The sequence below is a fragment of the Castor canadensis genome, chromosome 16, assembly GCF_047511655.1.
Source record: "Castor canadensis chromosome 16, mCasCan1.hap1v2, whole genome shotgun sequence".
Taxonomy (NCBI): domain Eukaryota; kingdom Metazoa; phylum Chordata; class Mammalia; order Rodentia; family Castoridae; genus Castor; species Castor canadensis.
The window spans coordinates 42,004,220-42,029,260 of NC_133401.1; the positions used below are offsets into that span (position 1 = coordinate 42,004,220).

The window sequence follows — 25,041 nt, forward strand, 5'->3', positions numbered from 1 at the left end:
ATAGTTCTTTACAGTCTCGTCAGTGATTTGATTCTTTTAAGATGGTTTCAAAAACACATTACACAGCATTTTTATTTGTTTTCAACAAGAGATTTGAGCTGATTAACTTAGATTGCCATTATTGAAAAGGATTCTTTGGGTTTTCCTGTTTTATTTTTTAAAAATTCATTTGCCTCTGAGGTTCCAGAACTAGGGAAGTAGAGGTATGAATTAAGGCTAATGGGTATGGGAAGACTGGTATGGTAATTACTACTGTGAAGTCCTATGCAGACATTGACCTTTTTTTTTTTTCCCCCTTTGGTATTGGAGCTTGAACCCAGGGCCTTTGTCTTGAGCCACTACACCAGCCCTCTTTTTGTGAAGAGTTTTTTGAGATAGAGTCTCACAAACTTTTTCCCCAGGCTGGTTTCAACCATGGTCCTCCTGATCAGCTAGGATTACAGGCATGAGCCACCAGCGCCCTGCTCAGAAATTGACCATTTTGATGAGTAGGAAAAAAACTAATTCAGCTTTGGTGCAAAGGGTTTTTCTTTTTTCTTTCTTTCTTTCTTTCTTCTTCTTCTTCTTTTTTTTTTTTCTTTTTTGGTTGGTATTGGAATTAGAGGTCAGGGCCTTGAGGCATGTCCCCAGTCTGTGTGTGTGTGTGTGTGTTAAGCAGCACAGGAGAGGTTGTTTTTCCCTTTTGGCAGTACTAGGGTTTAAACTAAGGGCCTCATGCTTGCTAGGCAGGTGCTCTACACCTCTTTTGTTTTGGGTGTTTTCAAGATGGGGTTTCTCGAACTGTTTGCCTGGACTGATTTCCAATAGTGACCTCCTGATCTCTGCCTCCTGAGTAGCCAGAATTACAGATGACTCCTCCAGCCCACAGCATGAACTTTGTTTTTTTTAAATTGTTTTTCAGAATAATTTACATACCGTAAATCTCACATATTTTATGGTAACAATTGAATGGTTTTTAGTAAATGTAGTGAGATTTATAATCACTCACACAAACCCGTTTTAGAACATTTCCTTCATCCCACTAACAGCCTTCTATGTACTCTATTTACATTTAATTCTTGTTTCTGTCCTTAGGCCCAGACAACCACTGATCTGTTCTCTGTTCCTATAGATTTGCTTTTCTGGTCATTTCATATTAATGGAATCAATAATGTGTGGTGGTGTGTTTGGCTCTTTCCATTTGGCATAATGTTTTTGTGATTTACCCATATATGGTAGCATGTGTCATTAATTTGTTTTGTTACTGAGTGGTGGTCAGTCGAGGGATATTATCACTGTTCACTCATTGGTTGATTAACATTTCAGTTTTTTTCAGCCTTTCAACTGTTTCATTATTTTAGCTGATGTTTTTACTGTGAGCACTAAAGCTGTTGCTAGACATGTCCAGTATGAACAATTTATGTCCATTCTTCTCAATACAGTGTTTATCTTCTTGAAACTTTGTAGTTTTTGAGTACATACAGAGTTCTGTTTCTGTGCTAGGAATTAGGGTTTATTTGCTTAAATCCTCAGTGATGAAGAACATTGTCTCCTGCTGGTGTTTTTTTTCTTTTGGTGGGACTGGAGTTTGAACTCAGGGCCTTGCACTTGCTAGGTAGACTCTCTACAGCTTGAGCCACACCTCCAATCCATTTTGCTCTTAATGTTTTGGAAATGGGGTCCTGAGATCTATTTGCCCTGGCTGGCCTCAAACCAAGATCCTCTGTATCTCACCTTGTCAAGTAGCCAGAATTACAGATACGAACCACTGCACCCAGATATATGTTCAATTTTCCAACATTGCAGAGGTACTCCCAAGGGAGTACCTGGCATTATTTACCTAGCAGGTTGATGTGAAGATCAGAGATTCTTGAATGTTAAAATTCTAAACATTGCCTGGACCATTGTAAACCCTCATTGTTTCTTATATCTTTGGTACTTAAATGTTGCTGGTATTTGAAAACTTGTATGGGATGGCTAGTGGGAATTTATTGAAGCACAATCTGCTTGCCTCAGCAAAATGTAATTGTCACTCACTGTGGTAGGTATAAATGGATACATTTATTTCAAGATGTGTTTTGAGTATCTTTTCTACCAAGACAGGTTTTTCAGATACTATTTGTGGTTTTAATTTCTTTAGTAATAATTTTTGGGAAACTGTCCACTTTGTGTAATTTACAGGTTTATTGCTTAACATAGATAATTCCAGTGGTTTTAAGGTTTTAACTAGCTCCATAATTATATTGGGAGCAATGTACACATAGCATTTTCATAACTCAATTTTTAGTATTTAAATAAAGTAAAAGGTATATTACTACTGTGAAATTACCCAAGTTAGGATTAGTGAAAAGACATTGTTTTCTACCCCTGGCCTTAATGAAAAGCATTATATGTGCTGCCTAAGGAACAAGAGCTTTTAGGAAGCATGTGGTGCCTATGAATGACCTTTTCCTTGTTAGCCTCAACTTTCAGTTTGCTTGCTTCACTCACACACTCACACACACACACACACACACACACACACACACGGACTACGTTTCTTAGGGAAATTGTAATAGAATTTTTTTTGGCGGTGGAGGGGTGGTGGGACTGGAGTTTGAACTCAAGTTTGCAAGTTTGAACACTTGCAAAACAGGCATTTTACTTTTTTTTTTTTTAAAAGCATGTACATTTATTGAACTGCTGCATCCACACTTCATCCCATTCCAGGCAGACAGGGAGTCTAAAAGCTTTAGCTTCATACATCTCAAGTTGAGGAAAACAAAGGGAGGGTCCATGAGGACTGACCATTCAAAATAAAGCAAAACCGAAAGTATCAAGGTGAAGATTAAAAACTTCCGAATCGCATAATTTACATAAAAGCAATGCTGTCATCTCTTGAGTGAACTCTGGTGAGGTCTGGGCCATCCTACCTACAGAAGTGGGTAGATTTTAGAAGGGAGGGGGATTCCTGTAGTAATACTTGGAATGATTAAAGTCCTCAGCCACATTGTACGACTCTGGGGATACTCATTCCAATCAACTGCTGTTACCTTTGCCATTCCACATTTCAAATTCTGAGTCAAAAGCAGCAAAAAACAGAAACAAAAAAACCCACAAAGCCATCATGCACAGAATTATTTAAAATACTCTATAAAAGTTATCTCTAGGTTATGTGCATAAGATGTATACAAAACACAAATGAGTTGTTTTTAGACTTAGGTCCTATACTATATGCAAATATTCCAATATTGGAAAATAATCCACTCTGGAAAACCTCTGGTCCCACATATTTTTTTTTTTAGTACTGATTATTTTTAATTTTAATGAATTTCATTTCCAAGTGTGAAATATTTTAGGGGTTATGTGAAGACTATAAAATGATCATGCTTAACATTTTTTTCTTTGGCAAGAAAAAAGGCTCAAATAAATATTTAGGAGGCTCAAGACTAAAAAAAAAAAAAAGAAAGAAAGAAATACACAGTAAGTTTTAGGTTTACTTGACAGAGAAATCAAGATTTTATGCAGTCGTTACTATGCTACCCACCTGCATGTTGTTTAAGAAGAGAAAATATGTCAATATACAAGAATAATGAAAAATTTTTTTTATCTTTTGTTGTTTTTAAAACAATTACTAAAATGTAATCCAGGACTTTTTCCCTAGCCTGGCTTCTCCCTTGCATCATGAAGTCTAAGATCATGGCACAGATACTAACTTTTAAAATATCTTGATCCATAGTTACTATGTGCTTTTTAGATTGGGTATGTACACTATATACTCCTTAGACACCCCCTCCCCGAGGCATGTAGCCTAAATCCAAAAGAAGAAAGCTGGATCACTGCTACTTTTTCACCTATACCATTTCTTGGCATTTCAAAAACAGTAAGAGCTGATCTGCTTTCTCCACTCAGTTCCCATACATAGAACACATGTAATTCCTGTGTTATTTTGGATAACAGATACTCAGGCCACTCTTTTTAGTAAAGAAGGAAAATGGTAACTGGGATGTACAACTCTTCACTCAAAGTTGTGCCACTGTATATAGCTATTTCATCTTCCTCTCTAATCCTACCTTTAGGAAAGTGTAAGGAAACAAAGATACAAAGGAAACCAAAATGGATACAATTATTTTTAAAACCAGCTCTAGTGAGTTTTATTAAAGAAAAAATTTGCCTTGTTACTTCTCCAGTCTGTTCTGGCATGCTTCTAATGTTATCAGAACACCTGGATCAATGATAGCCAGTGTGTATACTCTGTAGTATTTTCCACACGCTGTGCCCAATTCATTCTTATTTCCACTTTAATGATGAACACCAGTTTTGGCCATTGTACCATGGTATTCTATTTCAGATTTTCTCAAGGCTGGGGAGTTGTTGGTGAGGATGACCAATTTTGCTTTGCATTGTCTGATCATCTTTAGAGTCTGCTTGTACCCCTGCATGTACTTCCCGCTTTTCATAACAAGTTGGCGTCTAGAGTTGATCAACTCAAGGGATTTTTTTCGTCTTTACAGCCACCATCTTCCTGCCTTAGATGCAGGATGGCCCCCAACTAATAGCAGCTGGCATTCTGCTTCTTGAGTGACACCTCTAGTCTATTTTGTCTGGTTATTTTGGAGATGGGGGTCTCTTGATCCGTACAGCAATCCTCCCAATCTCAGACCTGTCAACTAGCTAGAATTACAGAGGGATGAGCTCCTGGTGCCAGGCCTATAATAGGTATTTGCTTCCACCAGTAATTCAAAGAAAAATGTTACGTAGTCTGCTTTTTGTATCTTTCGGTTCTGTACAACTATGGACGTAGCCAACCTTGTTTGTGAAATATAAATCACATCTGTACTAAGCATTTTCATACAGATCTTATTTTCTTGTTAATTTCCAAAACAATATAGTGACAGTTTTTTTTTTGAGGTACTTAAGTTTGAACTCAGGGTCTCATGCTTGCAAGGCAGGTACTCTGCCACTTGAGCCACTCCACCAGTCCTTTTTTGTGTTAGATATTTTCAAGATAGGGTCTCTAGGACTATTTGTCTGAGCTAGCTTTGAACCTCTGTTCTCCTGATCTCTCCTGAGTAGCTAGAATTAGAGGTGTAAGCCAATGGCACCTGGCCAGTAACAGTTACTTATATAACATTTACATTGTGTTAAGTATTGTAAGTAATCCGAAGATGATTTAAATTGTAGGGAAGGATATATGTAGGTTATATGGCAAAATATGGCAGTGTTTTATATTAGGGACTTGATCATCCATAGATTTTGATTATCTGTGTTTTGTATAATGCCATTCATTTTTCTTACGTGAAGTTAATTATATACATCAAATTCATTGCATATTAATGTTTTGAACTGAAACATATTAATCAGTTTCTACTGTGAAACCACTATAGTCATGTTTCTCAATTAATGAAATAATTGTAAATGTTTTTGAAATTTACGTGGTACTACTTATTGGGAAAATATTCTATATAAATATCTGTCTAATCTACATAATCCAGAGTGATGTGGTGTTTGTTTATTTATTTATTTTTGTTGGGACTGGGGTTTGAACTCAGGACTTTTTTTTTTTTCATTTTTCTTTTATTATTCATATGTGCATACAAGGCTTGGTTCATTTCTCCCCCCTGCCCCCACCCCCTCCCTTACCACCCACTCCGCCCCCTCCCTCTCCCCCCCCAATACCCAGCAGAGACTATTTTGCCCTTATTTCTAATTTTGTTGTAGAGAGAGTATAAGCAATAACAGGAAGGAACAAGGGTTTTTGCCGGTTGAGATAAGGATAGCTACACAGGGCATTGATTTACATTGATTTCCTGTGCGTGGGTGTTACCTTCTAGGTTAATTCTTTTTGATCTAACCTTTTCTCTAGTACCTGTTCCCCTTTTCCTATTGGCCTCAGTTGCTTTAAGATATCTCCTTTAGTTTCTCTGTGTTAAGGGCAGCAAATGCTAGCTAGTTTTTTAGGTGTCTTACCTATCCTCACCCCTTCTTTGTGTGCTCTCGCTTTTATCATGTGCTCATAGTCCAATCCCCTTGTTGTGTTTGCCCTTGATCTAATGTCCACATATGAGGCAGAACATACGATTTTTGGTCTTTTGGTGAACTCAGGACTTCTTGCTTGCAAAGCAGACATTTGTAAAGCTGGCACTCTATTGCTTGAGCTGAACCTCCAGTCCATTTTGTTCTGGTTATTTTGAAGCCGGGGTCTCTTGAACTGTTTGCCTAGGCTAGCCTCAAAATGCATCCTGATCCTCGAAGTTTCAGCTTCCCAATTACCAGGGATTACAGACGTGAGCCATCAACATCTGGCCAGAGTAATATAAACTGTGCTATATATATTAAAGTCTAAATCAGGTAAACTAGAGCAAATATATGATTCAGTTCTTCTGTATATTCTAGAATTCACTTGCCTGGCTTCCTGAGCATTTCTTCATAGTCAGTTGGATATGATTAGATATTTGCTCCAGTTTGCCTGATTTATACCCTATATTTTTAAGTATATCTTTCCTTGTACTGATGTCAGATACTGCAGGTTACTAGTGTCAGTTTAATGTTTTCCTTAAGATTGGATGGGATGTTTTTATAAGCTTAACAATAGTTCCTCCACCCCCACACACCAACTTTTACATATGGTAAACCATAGCAAGTCAATTTGAGTCTTTTATCACTTAAGCCACGAGTTTTTTCTGTATCAGTAGTTTTGGGTGTGGGGGATGGTTTCATGAAACAGTTAGGTTTCTCAAGGTTTTTTTACTTAATTCTGAACTTATTTCTCCTTCAGCTGTGCGGTCAGAGAAGAAACGCCTTAGGAAGCCAAGCAAGTGGCTTCTGGAGTATACAGAAGAATATGATCAGATATTTGCTCCTAAGAAAAAGCAAAAGAAGGTACAGGAACAGGTACACAAGGTATGTTCCAACATTTCAACAAATTTTCATTGGTCCTCTGAGGAAAGCACAATTTTAATATTTATCTTTATGAGACAATAATTTTCTTCAGTGGGATCTGACCTTTTCAGCTTTTTATTAGTAGCTACCTAGCATATTGTGTGTCTCCTGGGATGACTACCGTATGCTACAGTGCCCAGCTTTTTGTTGACATGAGGTCTCAATAACTTTTGCCCCTGCCACCATTGAACTTTGATCCTCCTGATCTTCACTTCCCATGTAAGTGGGATTACAAGTTTGAGCCATTGCACTCTTCCCCCCCCCCCGCCACACACCTTTGCTTTTGAATATTACTTAACTCAAGTAGTAGAATGCTGGCCCTAAGTTAAATTCCCAATACCCTCTACCTCCCAAAGTGTATTTAGTAACTAAGGAATATCATTATGATGCAACGTTGAGTAAGAAACTTAGAATATGGACTGGTAGAGTGCCTACCTAGCAACCATGAGGCCCTGAGTTCAGACCTCAGGACCGCAAAAAAAACAAAAAAAAAAACTTAGAATATAAGATATGTGTAATTTTATCCTTTTTTTTTTTTTTTGTGGTCCTGGTGTTTGAACTCAGAGCCTCATGGTTGCTAACTGCTGCTCTACCACTTGAACCACACTCCCATCCCTATCTTATTTTGAAAGCATTGCATCATCTTACTTACCCTGTCCTTAAATTCAGTTTCTATTAGTTGAATACTTTTAATTAGAAACATTTTCATTTGTTTGTTTACATTTCCTTTGATCAAATCCACGCCTTACACCTACATACCTATTCCTAGAGGCATTTTAATAATATATCCCTAAGTCACTGAATATGTGGTAGTGGCCCTGTAGTTTGACCTCAGAGCCTCATGCTTGCTAGGCAGGTACTCTACCATGTTAGTCACACCTCCAGCCCACAGTTTGCATGTCTTATAAGACAGTTTAATAATGACTTAGATTCTCTACTTTCTAGGTTTGTAGGATTGTTTTCGTCTAGATGTTACAAAGTGTGTTTTCTGTATCCCTCTTTGTTCGCTATTAAGTGAATGTTAGAACTATGAGCTTTATAGATGGTATGGTGTCTCAGTGTATGGAATTAGAAGGTATATAGCATTCACTTGTCCAGAGTTGTAAAATTTCTCTCTTACATGTTATATTTTATTCCCTTTGATCAAGGAACAGTATGTTTGTGATACTTGGTTCCAAATGAATGTTCTATTCCCATTAGCTATTTCTCTGATAATTTTTAAAAAAACAGTTAAATATCCTAGTTTATGTCTAATTCATTATGGACTACTAAATGAAGACTGCATTTTATCATTCTGTTTTTATCTAATGGTCTCTTTTATTAGTTGAACTGTGAAATACTCAGAGGGCAGAATAAGTGCTTATTTTCTTCACATTAATTGCCAATTTTAATATTAAGGAGGTGGTTAATAGTGTGAGTTTTTTTATTTTTGTTTTGTTTTGTTTTTCGGTGCTGGGGTTTCAACTCAGTGCCTACATCTTGAATCACTCCACCAGCCTTTTTTTTTGTGAAGGATTTTTTCCAAACAGGGTCTCACAAACTTTTTGCCTAGATTGGTTTCAAAGCATGATCCTCCTGATTTCTGCCTCCTAAGTAGCTAGGGTTATAAGCGTGAGCTACTGGCACCTGGCTCAAACGCATTTTTAAAAAAATTGTAGTAAATTATATAACATAAGGTATACCATATTAACTGTTTTAAATGTACAGTTCTGTGACATCAGGTATGCTCACATGATTCGTGCAACCATCACTGTCATCCATCTCTAGAAATGTTTATCTGGACAAACTGTAACTCAGTACCCAGTAACCAATTATTCCCTTTTAAACCCCTGGCAAACACTGTTCTGTTTTTTGTCTATGAAGTTTTTCCTCCTAGATACTTCATGTTAGTGGAATCATGCAGTACTCAGCATAATGGCCTCAAAGTTCATTTGTGTGGTAGCATGTGTCAGAGTCTCATTTCTTTTTTGAGTGGATTTTTTTTTTTTCAACTTAAAACAATTTTGGCCTTTGGATTCTATTTGTACATTTTATTATTAGGTAAGTTCCCGCTGTGAAGAGGAAAATCTTCTATCCCGATGTCGATCTAGTGCTCAAAACAAGCAGGTGGATGAGAATTCTTTGATATCAACCAAAGAAGAGCCTCCGGTTCTTGAAAGGGAGGCTCCATTTTTGGAGGGGCCTTTGGCTCATTCAGAACTTGGAGGTGGACATGCTGAGTTGCCACAGCTGACCTTGTCTGTGCCTGTGGCTCCAGAAGTCTCCCTGCGTCCTGCCCTTGAGTCTGAGGAATTGCTTGTTAAAACACCAGGTAAGGTGGGGATGGGGTCTCATTATGTAGGCAGATATGACTGGATCCAGCAGGATATTTTTATTATGTTTTGATGTAAAGCTAATATTTTGACTTTATAGGACAAACTTCCCATTTTTGTCTTAGGAAATCCCTAAAATGGTGGCTAATTTGATAAGAGTTTCTAACCATGAATTGATTTGTGTTACACTCTGAAAAAGGCATTTTTAATCTAGTCGTGGCATTTTTAATTTGGCCGTGCTATGGTTGCAGTCACCAGGACTCACACACTCTACCAAGTAGTATTACCACTGTGTTACATCTTAAACCCTAAAGGAGTTGCTTGTTTTGGTGAGACTGAGGTTTGAACTCTAGGATTCTAGCTTGTAAAGTGGTGCTCTGTTGATTCAGCCATGCCTTTAGTCCATTTTGCTGTGGTTATATTTTTGGAGCTGGAGTCTGGGAAACTATTTGTTGGGGCTGACCTCCAACTCAGATCTCCCTGGTCTCAGCCTCCCTAGTAACTAAGATTATAGCCCCAAAGGATTTTTAAAAGAAGAGGAAAGATACCCATATTTCATTTCATATCATGTACCAAATCCTATGTGTAGACTCTTAAATGAGTTTGTGGTACCGGGATTTGAATTTGGGCCTCCTGCTTGCTAGACAGGTATGTCAGTACTTGAACCACTCTCCTAGCCAATATTAGCCTCTTATATAATTAAGAATAGTTTTCTCAGTAATTAGATCTTTTTAATTGAATTATGTGTTTAGGGGCAGAACAAAAATTGTAGTCCTGCTCTGTTAATTTCTGTTATGCCTAGAAATTAAGCTCTACTTCACTTCTTTCTTTTGTCCTTACCATCAGTTAGTTGCTATAAATGCAGTTCAACCGTTTTTCATTTCTCTCTTATACTGTGATTTAAAATGAATGCACATAAGAACACCCTCACATTGGTTTGTGTCTTCATTGAGGCCTATTTATTTTTAAGTAATGTTTTAGAACAGATAAATTCCTATTGTATCCTCCCATCAGATGATAAGGAAGACACAGTATTGTGACCCTTTTTTATATTAAACAGATCTTAAAAAAATTACCTGCTGCGAGTCTCTAAAAATCATCTAATGAGAAGTTATGTGCATTTCAGGAAATTATGAAAGTAAGCGTCAAAGAAAACCAACTAAGAAACTTCTTGAATCTAATGATTTAGACCCAGGATTTATGCCTAAGAAGGGGGACATTGGCCTTTCTAGAAAGGTATGTTATTTTTGTCAAATCTAAAACAGTATTAAACCCAGGAAGTAATAGGGTTTAACAATAAATCTTTTAACATTAAAAGATTTAGGATTATTTAACAATAAATCTTAACATTGATGTGCGTGTACAGTAATCCTTGTTAGTTGAGGTTTTGCTTTCTGCAGTTTCAGGCAACTGATTAACTCTGTTTTAAAAATACTAAGTGGAAAATTCCCTAAATAAACAGTACATAGTTTAAATTGCATATATTTCTGAGTATGTGATTAAGATCTCATGCTGTCGGGGGAGGGGGTAAGGGGGGGTGGGGAGAAGAGGGGAGAAATGACCCAAACATTGTGTGCACATATGAATAAAATAAAAATTAAAAAAAAAAAAAGATCTCATGCCGTTTTGACATCCTGTCATCAGCTCTCCCCCCACCGCCCCCCAGGTCTTGTGGATGTGACCCTTCCCCTTGTCTAGCATACCGCACACATGTGTGTGGTACCTACCAGTGTCACTTAGGAGATGAACTCTCAAGGCCTTGCAGGGTTTGTATTTGGGTCATTCTTATTTTACTTAATAATGGCTCCAGTGCAAGAGTGGTGATAGCAATTTAGTGCTTCCTTTTAGTGAAAAGGTGAATGCTTTCAACTTGATAAGGAAAAGGAAAAACACTGTTTTTTGAAGTTCTGGAAAACTGCAGTAAGAACGAACCTTCTATTCATGAAGTTGTAAAGAAGGAAAAAAAAATTTTGCTACTGTTGGCTATTAAATCTCAAGCTGCAGAAACTATGGCCACCAAATGTGGTATTTAGTTAAAGTGGAAAGGGCATTAAATTTATTGATGGAACCAGATCTGGTTCCACCTGTAATCCCAACCACTTGGGAGATGGAGATGAAGATGATCACAGTTTCAAGTCCAGCCTGGGCAAAGAAGTTAGTGAGACCCCATCTCAGCAAACATTTGGAGTGGTGATACATACTTGTAATCCCAGCTGCATAGGAGGAATAGGTAGGATTGAGTTCCTGAGGCTGTCTATGAAAAAAATAGGACACCCTGTCTAAAAATTAGCTAATTGCAAAAAGGCCTTGGGGCATGTCTCAAATGAGATATAGTGCTTGCCTACCGGCAGGAAACCCTTAGTTCAAACCAAGTACTACCTCCATTTCCTGGTTATTCTTTGTAGGTGGAAGGTAGTAACTGAAAATGTGTTCCAATTGCTGGCAAAGCATTGTGCCACCAAGTACTCACCCTACATCCAGACTTTACCAAGGTATCCCCCTGAAACAGGTGACATAAAACCATTTATTGCTAGCAAAAGTATGGTTGTACAAATTTTAGAATAGGTTTGGACTGAAAAATCTAAAAATTTGCAGGGAGGTTGTGTCTGCCAATGAAGAAGCTGCTGCCGTGTTTCCGGCAGAGTTGAAGGTGATTAAGGAGAAAGGATGCCATGCAGAGCAAGTCTCCAGTGGTGATGACATCAGGTCTTTACGAACGTGGCCAGTAGAGCCTACATTCACAAAAGTAAAAAAGGAAGCACTAGGGCATAAAATGTGGAAGGTCAGATTAACTCTGATGAGTAAACAATAATAAAATCTTTGGAAAGAGAGAAAAACCACATTCATAACTTTTATCACAATATCATTTTTATATCATGCTATCAGTTATTATCTCTTACTGTATCTCATTTAATAAACCACGTCCATGTATATGTAGGAGAACATAGTGTGTGTAGAATCCGGTTCTAGCTGAAGGTCTTGTAGTGCATCCCTCTGGATGGGGAGGGAAGAACTGCATAATGAGATTACAGTGTCAGTAAGTATATGGGATCTGAAACCCTATATTAAAAGATGGCTTTGCCATCTTTATGGTCTTTTCAGGACCATGTGTATAAAAAAATGAAAAAGCTTTCAAGATTGAATATAGTGTGTGTTTGTGATAAATTTTTTTCTGGACTCAAAACCTCTTCTCTGGCTTCCATTTTCTGTCTCTTGTGTTATTAATCTTACTACTTTGTGAGGCAGAAGAGAGCTGTCTTTGTTATAATCTGTTAATTTAAAATATTTTGGGTTTGCAGTAGGTGGGAGTAGAAGGTTAAATTTCACCTTGGATAATGACTTGATAATGATTTTTAGAGAACTTCTTGTTCCCCTTATGTGTTAGAAGTAACTTTGGGTGAATGATAGAAATTCAATTGCAAGCTGTATGTGGTGGCACATGCTGACAATCCCAGCTACTGGGAGGTAGAGGTAGGATTGTGAGTTGAGACCAGCCGGGCAAAGTTAGCAAGTGGATGAGGGATTCTGAGGGTGAGGCTCAAGTGGTAGAGAGCTTGGCTAGCATGCTTGAAGACCCTATGTTCTGTCTCCAGTGCCTGCATCCACATGAGAAAAGAACAAAAGAAAGAAGCACACACATTTCTTATTAAGCCTTTTTTTTGGGGTGGGGACTGGGATGGTGGGAGGCAGTACTGGGGTTTGAACTCAGGGCCTTCACATTGAGCCACTCCACCAGCCCTATTTTTGTGAAGGGTTTTCCGAGATAGGGTCTCGCAGAACTACTTGCCTGGTCTGGCTATGAACCTCGATCCTCCTGATTTCTGCCTCCTGAGTTTCTGGAATTACAGGCATGAGCCACCAGTGTCCAACTTTTTTTTTTCTTTTTTTCATTTTTCCTTTTTAAAGGTGGTACTTGGGCTTGAACTTGGGGCCTTGTGCTTGCTCAGTAATTACTTTACCAGTGCTTTATGTATTTGAGGTATGCATTCTTTGTCAAATGTGTAAGGTATTCTTTCCCAGCTGGAGATTTTCGTATTTATTTCTTAGTAGTGTCTTTTTCATAAGAAGGAAAATGTAAATTTTGGCCATTTTTTTCAATTTATGATTAATACTTTTAATGTCTTGTTCAAAAAATCTTTCTCTATCCTATGGCCTCAGAGATACTGTTGTGCTGTCTTTTTTGGAGCATTGTGGTTTGTGCTGGATGTCATAAATAGATCTTTGTTACTTCTTGAATTTTTGAGATTGATTTTTTTTTTTTCTTTCTTTCTTTTTTTTTTTTTTGTGGCACTGGGGTTTGAACACGGGGCCTCCTATTTGCTAGGCAGGTACTCTTACTGCTTGAGCTACTCCGTCAGTCCTTGAGGTAGAATTTTGAAATTAATTTTCCTCTATATAAATGTCAGATTTGCCATTTTAAAAATTGTCTGATTTCCCCAACTCAGACCTATCTCTTTCTCTCTATCCCAGTCTCTCTCTGTCTCTTTCTATCCCTACCTGTCTGTGTCCATCTATATGTTTCTCTCTCCTGATCTACTCACTGTTGAATTTTGAGATGGGAGTGACCATTAAACTTGGCACTAGAGCAATTAAAAACCAGAATTAATGTTTTGGATAGCACCAGAGTTTGGAGAAATAGTAGCCTCTTGGCTGTTCTTGGAGTCGGTCTTGCCATCTGACCTAGTCAATTTCATCATTGAGGTTCTGGTTACTCTGAGGTACATTATGTTGCTGTAACATTGAAGTCTTGATTTATTTTCAATTTGGAACTAGATCATGTTTTACTAGTCTGGCCTTTTTGTCTGCAGATGGGTTAATTAATAGGTTAGAGAGTGAGAAATTGTCTATTGAGGTAGAATCTACCTGTTTAAATACCTGGTTTAATTTGTGTTTACAACAGACTAAATTTTTAAGTTAGTTATTAACATCTTACATCCTCTGAGGTCCTTGTAAAGTCCTGTGCTCCTTTTCTTTTTAAGCAAATCAGATTTATTTTTATTCACTTAATGTGGTATGTTTGTGTGCGTGCGTGCGCGCTTACTCCTATTTTCATAAAATTAATAAGGTTGGAAATGAGAATATTTCTCATTTTTTCTCTGATAGTATTTTTGGAGCATTCTAATTGTTTATTTCTGCAGCTTTTGGATTACTGTTGCACCGTGAACTGTAAATTGGTTATCTAGATAATGGTATTTACCCTTAGATTATGTAATTCTCTTTTGTGAATTTGTCAGGAGTCAAAATTCCAAAATTCACAGTTGCATTTTATCTTGTTTTAGTCTTAAACCTTTGAAATTTTATAGCAAGAATGGGAAGAACTATATTGATTTTTTTTTTTTTACACCCAATAGATTTTTGATTTTTAAAAAAGTTATTACGAATTTTTTTTTTTTTTTCAGTACTGGGGTTTGAACTCAGGGCCTCACGCTTGCCAGGCAGGCGCTCTACCATTCAACACACTCTGTCAACCCAATATTACCATTCTTGGAATGGAACTAATTTATATAAGCATCAGTAGTGGGTGAATAAAGTGTGTAAGTCCTTGCTTCCCCCTGCTTTTCATTTGGAGGCATCATTTGCCTTTGTAGCCCTGACTGGCTTGTCTGGGCCAGACTTGCTATTCCCAGCCTCTTTCTAGTATTGAGATTATAGGCATGAACCACCACACTTAGAGGCTTTAGAGTTTTTTAGGGGAGAGGAAAATGAGGAATATGATTCTAGGGACCAAACTTAGGCCCTGTGGATGCTAGGCAAGCACTTTGCCACTGAGCTGCACCTTCAGCCTAGTTTTGAGTTTCAGTGTTACTTCAGATCAGTCTGAAGCCACTTAAGTTATAAAGATAGCCCACATTTTAGAGTTGTTTGGTATTCAGTGTTCATGAAGTAAATAAGTTTGTGAAAACTAATGGCTATGGAGCGGGGCATGGCTCAAGTGGTAGAGCACTTGCCTAGCAAGCCCTAGACCCTGAGGTCAAACCCCAGTACTGCTACATAAAACAAAACATATTACAAGTAAAAAAAAAAACCTCATGGCTATAAATACAAGTTTAAAATGGTGAATTTTAAACACAGGGTAGAGTGAAATAGGACTGAGGTGGTGGTACCTAACCATTTTCTCTCCATCTGTCTCTTTCTCTCTTTTTGTATCCTAGAATGGCCTCAGTCCTCCTGCCTTAGCCCCCCAAGTGCTGGGATTGTAGTATGTACCACCATGCCCATCCTGAACAGAATTCTTTACCTGTTTTTTTGGTTGCTATTTTTTTATACTGTGTTTGAACCCAGGGTCTCTAGTGCTGTATCATGCCTCCTATATAGTGGAATCTCTGAGTAATCTTTTTCTTTTTTTAATCCTTTTGCCATGACATTTCTGTCCAACTCTGTACTTTCATCATTCTGTTCTATAAGTTGCCCAAATCAGCCAGAATTCAGAGCGTATGTCATAGACAATATAAATTTGGGTGTGCTTTTCCGTTTCTTGGTAAATGATGTTGCTTTCTACTTACCTCTAGTGCTATGAAGCTGGTCACTTGGGAAATGGCATTACTGGCTCATGTGCTGGATCTCATTTGAAAGAGTTTGGAGGTAAGTTTTTTGAGATTGAGAAAATGTTAACGAAGACATAAGTTTGAAGCACTTTGTTGGTTAGAAAAAAATGATTACATATGTAATCAAGACCAGCAAAGTTGAACATTTTGAAAATTGTTCACAATACAATTCCTGAAACTTTAGAAAATTTTAGCTATATTCAGGCTTTATGCTGTTAATAGATAAATGAAATTACAATTTTATTTGAGTAAGGAAATATTTGGAACAATAGAAAATCAGCTGCTTTAATTTTTCTACTAGTCTTAAGTTTCTATACTGCATAAATAATTTCTTAGCTTTCATTCTTTATAGTGAAAATGATAGTAGAATTTATTACAAATGAGTACACTTTCAATAGACTGAAAGTGGGTCATCTTGAGTGTGAATGATCTCAATTTTTATTTCTATAAGGTGGAAAATGTCAAATCTAAGTTGAGAGGAAAATCATAGATCATTTGACCCAGTCTTTCACAAATTCTCCTCATTTCTTTTATCATATCTAAATTGTCTCATTTTCTGTGACCTTTGTTCAGTTTGCATATGCTTGGAAAGGAAAGCATTCATTGGATCTGTTCCATTGTGGGTCTCTTGAGGTTTGGTAATCTTCTACTTGGTGACCTTTGTTCTGTCCCCACTAACTTTTGGAGGACTGTTACTAATAATCCATCTAACAGATTACAAAGAGTTGGGATATTATTTATAGTCTTCTGTTTTACAGAAGAAGCGTGAAGGAGTTGGCAGGATTAGTGAATTAAATCCAGATAAAATTCATTGCTATGCTACTATCTTGTCCTTTGTAGATTTTCTTTGTTTTTTCCTACCATTTTTATCATCTGAATGTCAGTGCCATTTATTTGTCATTCTTGAAATACTTCCCTAGATTTAGCATACAGATGTGATCTACCAGCAAATAGTATATGAGAAGATGATATTTCATATGGTCTTAGATATCCATTCTTATAACATGATTCATGATTATTGCATTTTCTAATAAGTCTAATAATATGTTAGCTTATTTTAATCACCTGAGCAGTTACAATCCCATCATTTGGTTAGTTTGCTTGATTGATTTTAAAATAAACTTCTTTAAAAATGTCAGACCTTTTACATTTCAGTTTTTTGTTAAACCTATAATAGGAACTTTATCCTTTCAAATTTCATCTGAGTATTGCAGTGTATAAGCCAGGAGTGAGGATGTAGCTCAGTGGTAAAGTGCTTGCCTAGCATGCATGAGGCTAGGTTCCACCTCTAGCAACACAACAAAGAAAAAGAAGAAAGAATTTAGAATTTGTGTGTGTGTGTATGTGTGTGTGGCACTGGGGTTTGAACTCAGGGCTTTGAGCTTGCAGTGAAGGTGTGCTGCTGCTTGAACCACACCCCCAGTCCATTTTGCTTTGTTTATTTTGGGGATGAGGTACTCGAATTATTTGCCCAGTCTGGTCTTGAACTGTGATCCTTCTGATCTTAGCCTCCTAATTAGCTAGGATTATAGCTATGAGCCACCAGTGCCCGATTTAACTGAGTTTTACTAGGTTTGTATGTGTGTGTGTGGTGTGGGGGGGTAGGTACTGTGGTTTGAACAGTCAGGGTCTACACCTTGAGCCACTCCACCAGCCCTTTTTATGCTGTTTTTTTGAGAATAGGGTCTTGTGAAGTATTTGTCCGGGCTGGCTTCAAACCTTGAGCCTCCTGATCTCTGCCTCCTGAGTAGTTAGGATTACAGGCATGAGCCACCCGGCCCTGGCTTAAGGTTACTTTTTACTTTAACCTACCATATTTCTGTGAGATGCTTTTATTTAAAGATCAGAGTTCTTGGGTAGTGTGTTAGCCATTAGGTAACACTTGTTTTCCTGTCATAGGCACTACGAAGATATTTGATAAGCCAAGGAAGCGAAAACGGCAAAGGCATGTTACAGCCAAAGTGCATTGCAAAAGGGTGAAAAATGAGGACTCCTCAAAAGAGACTCCAGAGGTATTACTCAGTTCCTAATCTTTTAACCTTTCAAAGAGAAGCTACTTTCCCCATTAGAGGCCATGTCCCTCTCCCTTGAGTTACTTAAGAATAGTACTCTATTGAAATGGGTGTGGGTATAAGGAACCCTCGGGTAGGAGAGCCTGATACTAGTAAAATAAGCTTAGTTTATTGCAACTATGATTATGTCCTATACTTTAGGGTTCAGATGAAATATATAATTATTTCCATACTAAGTAAACTTGATCTAAAACCAGAGAGCACAATATCAAATAACCATAGGATCTAAAATTTAGATAATGCCCTTTAATGGTTCAGATTGCTGCAATTAGTGGGAAAATTCATTTGCTTATTTCTCTCCCATCAGTTGCTTAATTTGGGGATAATATATAGAAACATACAGGTTTCAAGAAACAAAAACTGTGAAGTGTCAGTGCAGTCATTGATGCTAACTCTGGCTTTCCAACTCAAAAGAGAATTAGAAGCATCAGCATCACACATTATGATTCAGAATGTTTATTTCCTGAACGATTTGAATAGAATGCCCAAGCGGGGCATTATTTAGGAAACACGTCTTGGAAGGACAAATAAGTAATCAAATAAACTTAAGAATGTTTTCTCTCCCTTAGTGAAACCTTTAAATGGAACAGCTCAAAAAGTTCCAGTGGAACAGCCTCAGAGCAGTTAGTGGCAGGGCATGAGGCGCCCACTACCCGCCCAATCACAGCAGGGTTAGAACTAACATTGCATGCAGTCCGCCCGCGTGATTGGCTGAACATCTGTAAGTGCTTAATGACTAGACAAATAGCAGCCCAGAGGGCGGGGGTCAGATGGAGGAGACACCAATAATACAGATGTGGGACATTATTTTTTTCTCTGCAAGGGAGAACTCATGACTCACAGGACTGCTGCAAGCCCCAAGGATACTATTGAGGATGGTATGGAACACGACCCTGGGATGTCTGCGTCCAAAAAACTGCAGGGTGAACGAGGTGGAGGAGCTGCACTCAAGGAGAATGTTTGTCAGGTAGACGATGTTTGCCCCTTGTATTTTCATTGTATGTTTATTTTTTAAGAGAAGTTCCACCCCCATGACCTTATTGTGGTTCTGAAAAAATAAAAGTGCTGTGGTTGATTCCAGTGTAATCACTTTAAGGCTATAATTCTTCTCTCCCACAAAAAGAGAAAGAAAGAGCTTGATATTGGTGAACCATCTACCCTGTTGTGCCAGGTGTATTTGTCCTTGTAGCAGGTCTGAGTGAGAGATGTACATCTGTGATTACTTAATTGAACTAATTTTTGTGTCCTGTACTTCATAGTGTGGGAATTTTTGTATTTCTAAGAAATTTTTCAAGGATTACTTTAGTTAGCTTTGAAATTTTTTTCCTCTAAAGTGGTGACTTTAGAAGACCATTCACAGTGAGGTGCCAGTGGCTCATGCCTGTAATCCTAGTTACTGAGGAGGCAGAGATCAGGAGAATTGTGGTCCAAAGAGCCTGGGCAAATAGTTCTGGAGACTTTATTTTGGGCGGAAAAAAAAAGGGCTGGTGGAGAGGCTCAAGGTATAGGCCCAGTACTGCCAAAAAAAAAAAAAGACCTATTACATATATTTATTTTTCCATTTATTCAATAAATATTTGTGCAATGTTTACTATGTGTCAGGTATTATTCTTAGCAATTTGTAAATATTAAATCTTTCAGTTATCATCATAATCTCATAAGATAGATTTCTGTTTTTATCATTTTGAAGATGATGAAACTGAACTACAGAGAAATTAAAGTTCTTGTATATAGTCATACAGTAAAGCCTTAGTTCAAATCTTGCCTTTCTGGGTTTAGAGTCCTAACCATTGTGTTGTCTTTCAGCAACACAATGAAGTAGATTTAACTCTACTTTATTATTTATGAACCTTTAAGGGTTTGGAAGTAGCCAATTCAATGGATGTTTTCTGTGTGTTCTCTTTTGAACATTTTGATTTGCCTACGTAAATTTAAAAGCAGGCTCATAAAAACGTTGGCCTACTATATGTTATTGTGACCAGTATAATTTTATCCTAGCTTCTTTGTCTGTTCTTTTTTTTCTATTATGTAAAGAATGTTTGACCATATTAGGACAAGCTCCAATCACAGTGGGGGTTACCAAAGGCAGTTATTCTTATTGTATATTGAGCGAAACAAGTTAGAGTATAAACACACTTTACAAAGCTGATTAAAATAATAAATAAATAAATTAATAAAAATGAAGTCAGAGGTAGCCAAGCAAGCCTGTAATCCAAGCACTTGAGAGGCAGAGAGGCTAAAGGATCACAAATTTTAGGCCAGTTTGGACTACATATCTTAAAAACAACTGAGCTGAGTTGTTGCTAAAGTGGTAGAGCACCTGTCTGGCTGAACAAAGCCCTGAGTTCAAGCCCTTGTACTGTCAGAAACTAAAGTGGAAACAAACAAAGGCAAAGTGACCTGTGGTCCTGCGTCCTGGCTCGTCTGGCCTTAGTGTTTTGTAAATTATTATTATTATTATTATTATTATTATTATTATTATTATTATTATTTTGTGCAGTGTTGGTGTTTGAACTCACGGCCTTCACCTTGAGCCTCCCCACCAGCCATTATTTTTGTGATGGGTTTTTTTGAGATAGGGTCTCTCGAATGATTTTCCAAGGCTCACCTTGAACCACCATCCTCTTGAGTAGCTAGGATCATAGGCATGAGCCACTGGCACATGGCAAATTTTATAACTTATTAGGAGCATCCCTTTTCACTCTGAACTGTGCCAGTTTGAGAATAAGTTACACGGTCATCTCAACTAAAGAGTTAGTCTGGGCGGTCGGGGTAGGTGGCCCAAAGAATCTGTACACATTTGAATAAATGTAAAAACGATAAAATTAAAAAATAAAAATAGTCTAAAACATTTAAATAGTTTAAAAAATTTACTCTTTAATACTGTAATTGAAATTGTAAATAAAAGCTGATGTCATTGGTATTCTGAATATATAAAATATATATACAAAATATATGCTCAAAAACAGTAACATGGAATTTTTCAGTTGTAGTGTAGGAATAACAGATAATAGGAGAATCAATCATTTGAGAATAGCCCATGCTACAGGTTGGTTATGGCCCTAGCATCCCCTCTTAATCCTAAGCTGCCTTTCTGGCTTCTCTTCCCAAAGCCCTTGTACTTACTTTTTCGTTCAAGCTTTAATGTCTTTAACTGGCCAACATCTGTTCTATTTCCTTGATTTGGGGTTTGGGAAGGGACTGGGATTTGCAATGACAGCTTCGTGGTCACAATGCAGGCACTCTGCTGCTTGAGCCATGCCTCCAGCACCTGGCTTCTTTGATTTCTCAAAGGTAGTAGATCTTGCTTAGTTACCTTCCCACATTCATGCCTTACATATTAAGTATAATCACCCTTGCCATTCACAGGTCCACATTTTTGGGGGTCAACCAATTATGACTGGAAATATTTGTGAAAAAAACATTACAGTGTTCCTGACTTGTGCTATATAGTAAAGCCCGTGATGGCCTTCACTGAACATTACAACTATTTTTATAACATGTACATTGTATATTTTAAGTAATCTAGAGATGGTTTAAAATATGTGGGAAGATGAAGGGCTGGGGATATACCTCAGTGTTTGTGCACTTGCCATACAGGCATGAGGCCTTAGGTTTGTTCAGTTCCCAACTCTGGCAAAAAATTTTTAAAAACACCAAATTTAAGATACTTAGGAGAATGTGTGCAGATTATATGCAATTGTATCATTTTCTATGATGAACTTGAGCAACCACCCTTTTTTTTGTATCTGTGGGGGATCCTCTTTGATTGTATAAAGCTGTTTTAGAATGGTGAAAAGTAACAAATGTTGGAAATTTGCAGTTTTCATAATTCTTACAGTGTTTTCATAGTAACAGATAGAGATCCTTATTTCCTGTGCTCTTGCCTTATGTAACACCATGTCTTAGATGAGATCTTCTGAGAAATGTTCTCCCTCTTGTCTAGCATGCACAAGGCTATGGATTCAATCCCCAGGATGGGGTAGCAGGTTGAAATGTTGGTCTCTGAGCTGATTCTGAATGTAATTGAAGGGGCTGTTCAGACTTTGTCTCTTTTGGAACTATTAATAATGCATGTCCAGCTGTCTGATATCATAGCTCTCTTGCTTGAACCACTGCAGTAGCCTTTGAGTTTGTCTTTTTGTTCTTACTGTTTTTCTCTTGAATTCATTTTCTAATTAGCAGCTATAGGGTTTTTTTTTTAATGAATGAACATACGATTTTACCCCTTAATTGATGAAAATCAGTAGTTCACCATTGCAATTACAAAAAAATCTAAAAGTATATGCCCTTGCCTCTTTCTCACTTCATTTTCCTGCCTGTTAGCAACTTTTCTTCACTTTAGTCTAGTGACAGTGGCGTTTCTTGGGACTCTCTAACATGCCATGTTTTTTTGTTTGTTTGTTTTTTCTTATCTGTGGACTTTTGTACTTGGTGCCTTCATTCAGAATTCTCTACCTAATACTAATCAGTATCTGATGGCTTTTCCATTTTTCTCTTAAAGCATTTGCTTGTATGCTCCATCTCTTGAATATAAGAGCCAGGGACCTTGTGGTGCCTGGCACATGAGAGGTAGTTAATAATATTTCTTAAATGAAGGAAGAAATGTCATGATTTATTCAAAGCTACTTACTTTTAGGGGACGGTACTAGGGTTTGAACTCAGGGTTTCTCACTTGCTAGGTAGGCACTCTACCGCTTGAGTTCCAATCCATAAAGCTACTTCTTCTTTTTTTTTTTTTAAATTAGCATATTTTAGTAATACAAGGAGAGTTCATTGTGGTAATTCCACACATGCATAAAGTGTACCTTGAACACATTCACCCCTCCATTATATTTCCATTCTCCTTTCCTCTTGCCTCCTCCCCCAACAAAGCTACTTCTTAACCTTTGCCTTTATGAGTGCTGTTCATTTGGATTTTTCTTTTTCTATAGATGGATTTGTTTCTTTCCCTTAACAGAACTGTGAGAAACTGGGTGAGCTGCTGTTATGTGAGGCTCAGTGCTGTGGGGCTTTCCACCTGGAGTGCCTTGGCTTAACTGAGATGCCAAGAGGAAAATTTATCTGCAATGAATGTCGCACAGGTAAAGTAGATACACAGAAGTCTTCTGCTGAATAAATTTTGAGTTTTAACCTTTTCAGGGAAAAAAAATGTACTGGACACAGCTATTTTTTTTTTTGCAGCACTGTGTAGTTGGTACACGTACAGACCTAGATGCCATGAGGTTTTAGGCCTCAGAAAAGCATAGCATGTGAATAATAAATGAGTAGCTTAATACAGCAAGAAGATACTGTATTAGAGATACATTTAAAGTACAGTGTCAAGAAACAGGAAGTAATGCCACAAAGGAAGATACCTGAGTGTGGTTTTAAAATCTACTCGAAAGGCTGAGATTGGAAGGATCTTGTTTTGAGGCCAGCTGGGGCAAATAGTTGGAGAGACTCTTATCTCTGAAATAACCAGAGTAAAATGGATCAGAGGTGTGGCTCAAGAGGTAGAGTGCCTGCTTGCCTTGCAAGCACAAAACCCTGAATTCAAACCAGGCACAAGATCCGTTGTTGAAAGTATATGAAATATTTGGTTAGTAGGGAGTATATACCTAAATATATATATTTGGAGGTTAAGATATTTTAGTTCAGAGGCATAGTTAGTAATTGTGACTTGGAAGGTTTCTGGGTTGCTGGTGATACTTTACATTTTTTGATCTGTGTTGATGGTATGAGCTTGTTTTAGTTCATGACTGTTCATGAACTATATACTTAAGATGTGTGCGCTTGTCTCTGTGTATTTCTTATATCAATAAAAATGTTTACCAGTTACAGAAAAGCTTATTTGGGAGAGTTACTATATAAGGATTGGGTGAGAAATGGGAATGATCTGCTAATACAGGCCTGAAAAGCACTTTATAAGCTATGCTAAGAAAAGTGTTGTTGATCCAGCATGATACAGATGTTGCAGCATTTAACCAGTGAAGCCAGGTCTTATGCTCATGTGTAATTGAAGCTGTAAGTATGTTTGATTCTGTCCAATGCAAAAGTGTCTGGAGTGATGAGAGCCAGTCACACTATTTGAGGACACTCACTTACACGGAACTATTGCACCATGAGCAGTTAGTGTCTGCGATGCCACTTAAGTGGGGTATCATCAGCAGGGATTGGTGTGACAAAGGTATCAAGGAGGATTTGGAGTGAAAAGAGGCTTTTTTTTTTTTAGCACATGTCAGAGGCCACAACTCTGACACCAGGGTGAAGGGTGAATGTGTGTTATCCTACACTACATTTTGACGAAGCTTCACTTTAAGGCAGTACCTGAAGACAGGCCATTTGAGGTTCATTCATGCTAAAGCCCATCTTGAGTGTTGGGGTTAAAAACTAGTGTAGGAGAATGAATTTCCATAACAAGGAATATGCTAGAGCTCACTCACAGATAGGAGAGGACAGTTCAGAAGAGAAGAAAGATAACAGCAAAAGGGGAATGAACAGTTCATTTGGGAAGCTGAAGGAGGAGGAAGCTGAGCCTCACAGGAGGAACTTCTTTCTTTGCTTAGGGAGAATTTTGGAAAAGATAGCTGTTTCTAACTCAAAGCATAGAATACAGCTTTAGAGTACCCCACTGGGGAACAGACAATAATCTCATGTGTATAGATTAGGTAGCCATATGTCAGATTGAGGCACCAATCAGTTGGGGTAATGGATTTTTTTTTTTTTGTAGCCACGTTCACTAATGTGGGAACAAAAGCTGTAAGACAAGGTTGTTATTGGTTTACTTGGGCTTTTTTGATTGTTGTGCGAGATAGTACTATTCAGCCCTGTAAATGAAATGCAGAAAAAAATTTTTTGTAAGTCTGTGCATGTTTCCATTATCCTAATTTTAGCAAACTCTTCTTGTCTTTTGTGGCAAAATCCAAATTTTTTTGTCAATGTGTGGTTTATTTCTGGGTTATATTTATTCTATTGGCGTCAGTCTATTTTTATGCCAGTACAATGCTGTTTTTATTGTAACTTTGTTCTATAATTTGAAGTCTATTTAGTGTGGTGTCTCTAGCTTTGATCATTTTACTCAAATTGCTTTAGCTATTCATGATCTTTTGTGCTTTTATACAAACTTTAGATTCCTGAGAAGAATATCTTTTTTTCCCCCTTCTTCTTTTTTTGAAGACAGGTCCTGCTATGTAGTCTAGACCAGTCTGGAATTTTTAATCCTTGTCTGTT

The 25,041-nt window shown here is 37.6% G+C and overlaps 1 protein-coding gene across 15 annotated transcripts in view; it reads left to right on the forward strand.

Moving 5' to 3' along the window:
- Window positions 1–25,041, forward strand: part of Nsd1 (nuclear receptor binding SET domain protein 1) — a 112,332-nt gene that overhangs the window by 54,285 nt on the left and 33,006 nt on the right. For all 15 annotated transcript variants that reach the window (XM_074058729.1, XM_074058735.1, XM_074058733.1 and 12 more), the window contains 7 exons: window positions 6,737–6,861; window positions 8,941–9,211; window positions 10,339–10,448; window positions 15,722–15,794; window positions 17,657–17,769; window positions 18,653–18,796; window positions 22,790–22,913. In XM_074058729.1, the coding sequence (XP_073914830.1) occupies window positions 6,737–6,861; window positions 8,941–9,211; window positions 10,339–10,448; window positions 15,722–15,794; window positions 17,657–17,769; window positions 18,653–18,796; window positions 22,790–22,913 (960 nt within the window). The remainder of the gene's footprint in view (window positions 1–6,736; window positions 6,862–8,940; window positions 9,212–10,338; window positions 10,449–15,721; window positions 15,795–17,656; window positions 17,770–18,652; window positions 18,797–22,789; window positions 22,914–25,041) is intronic.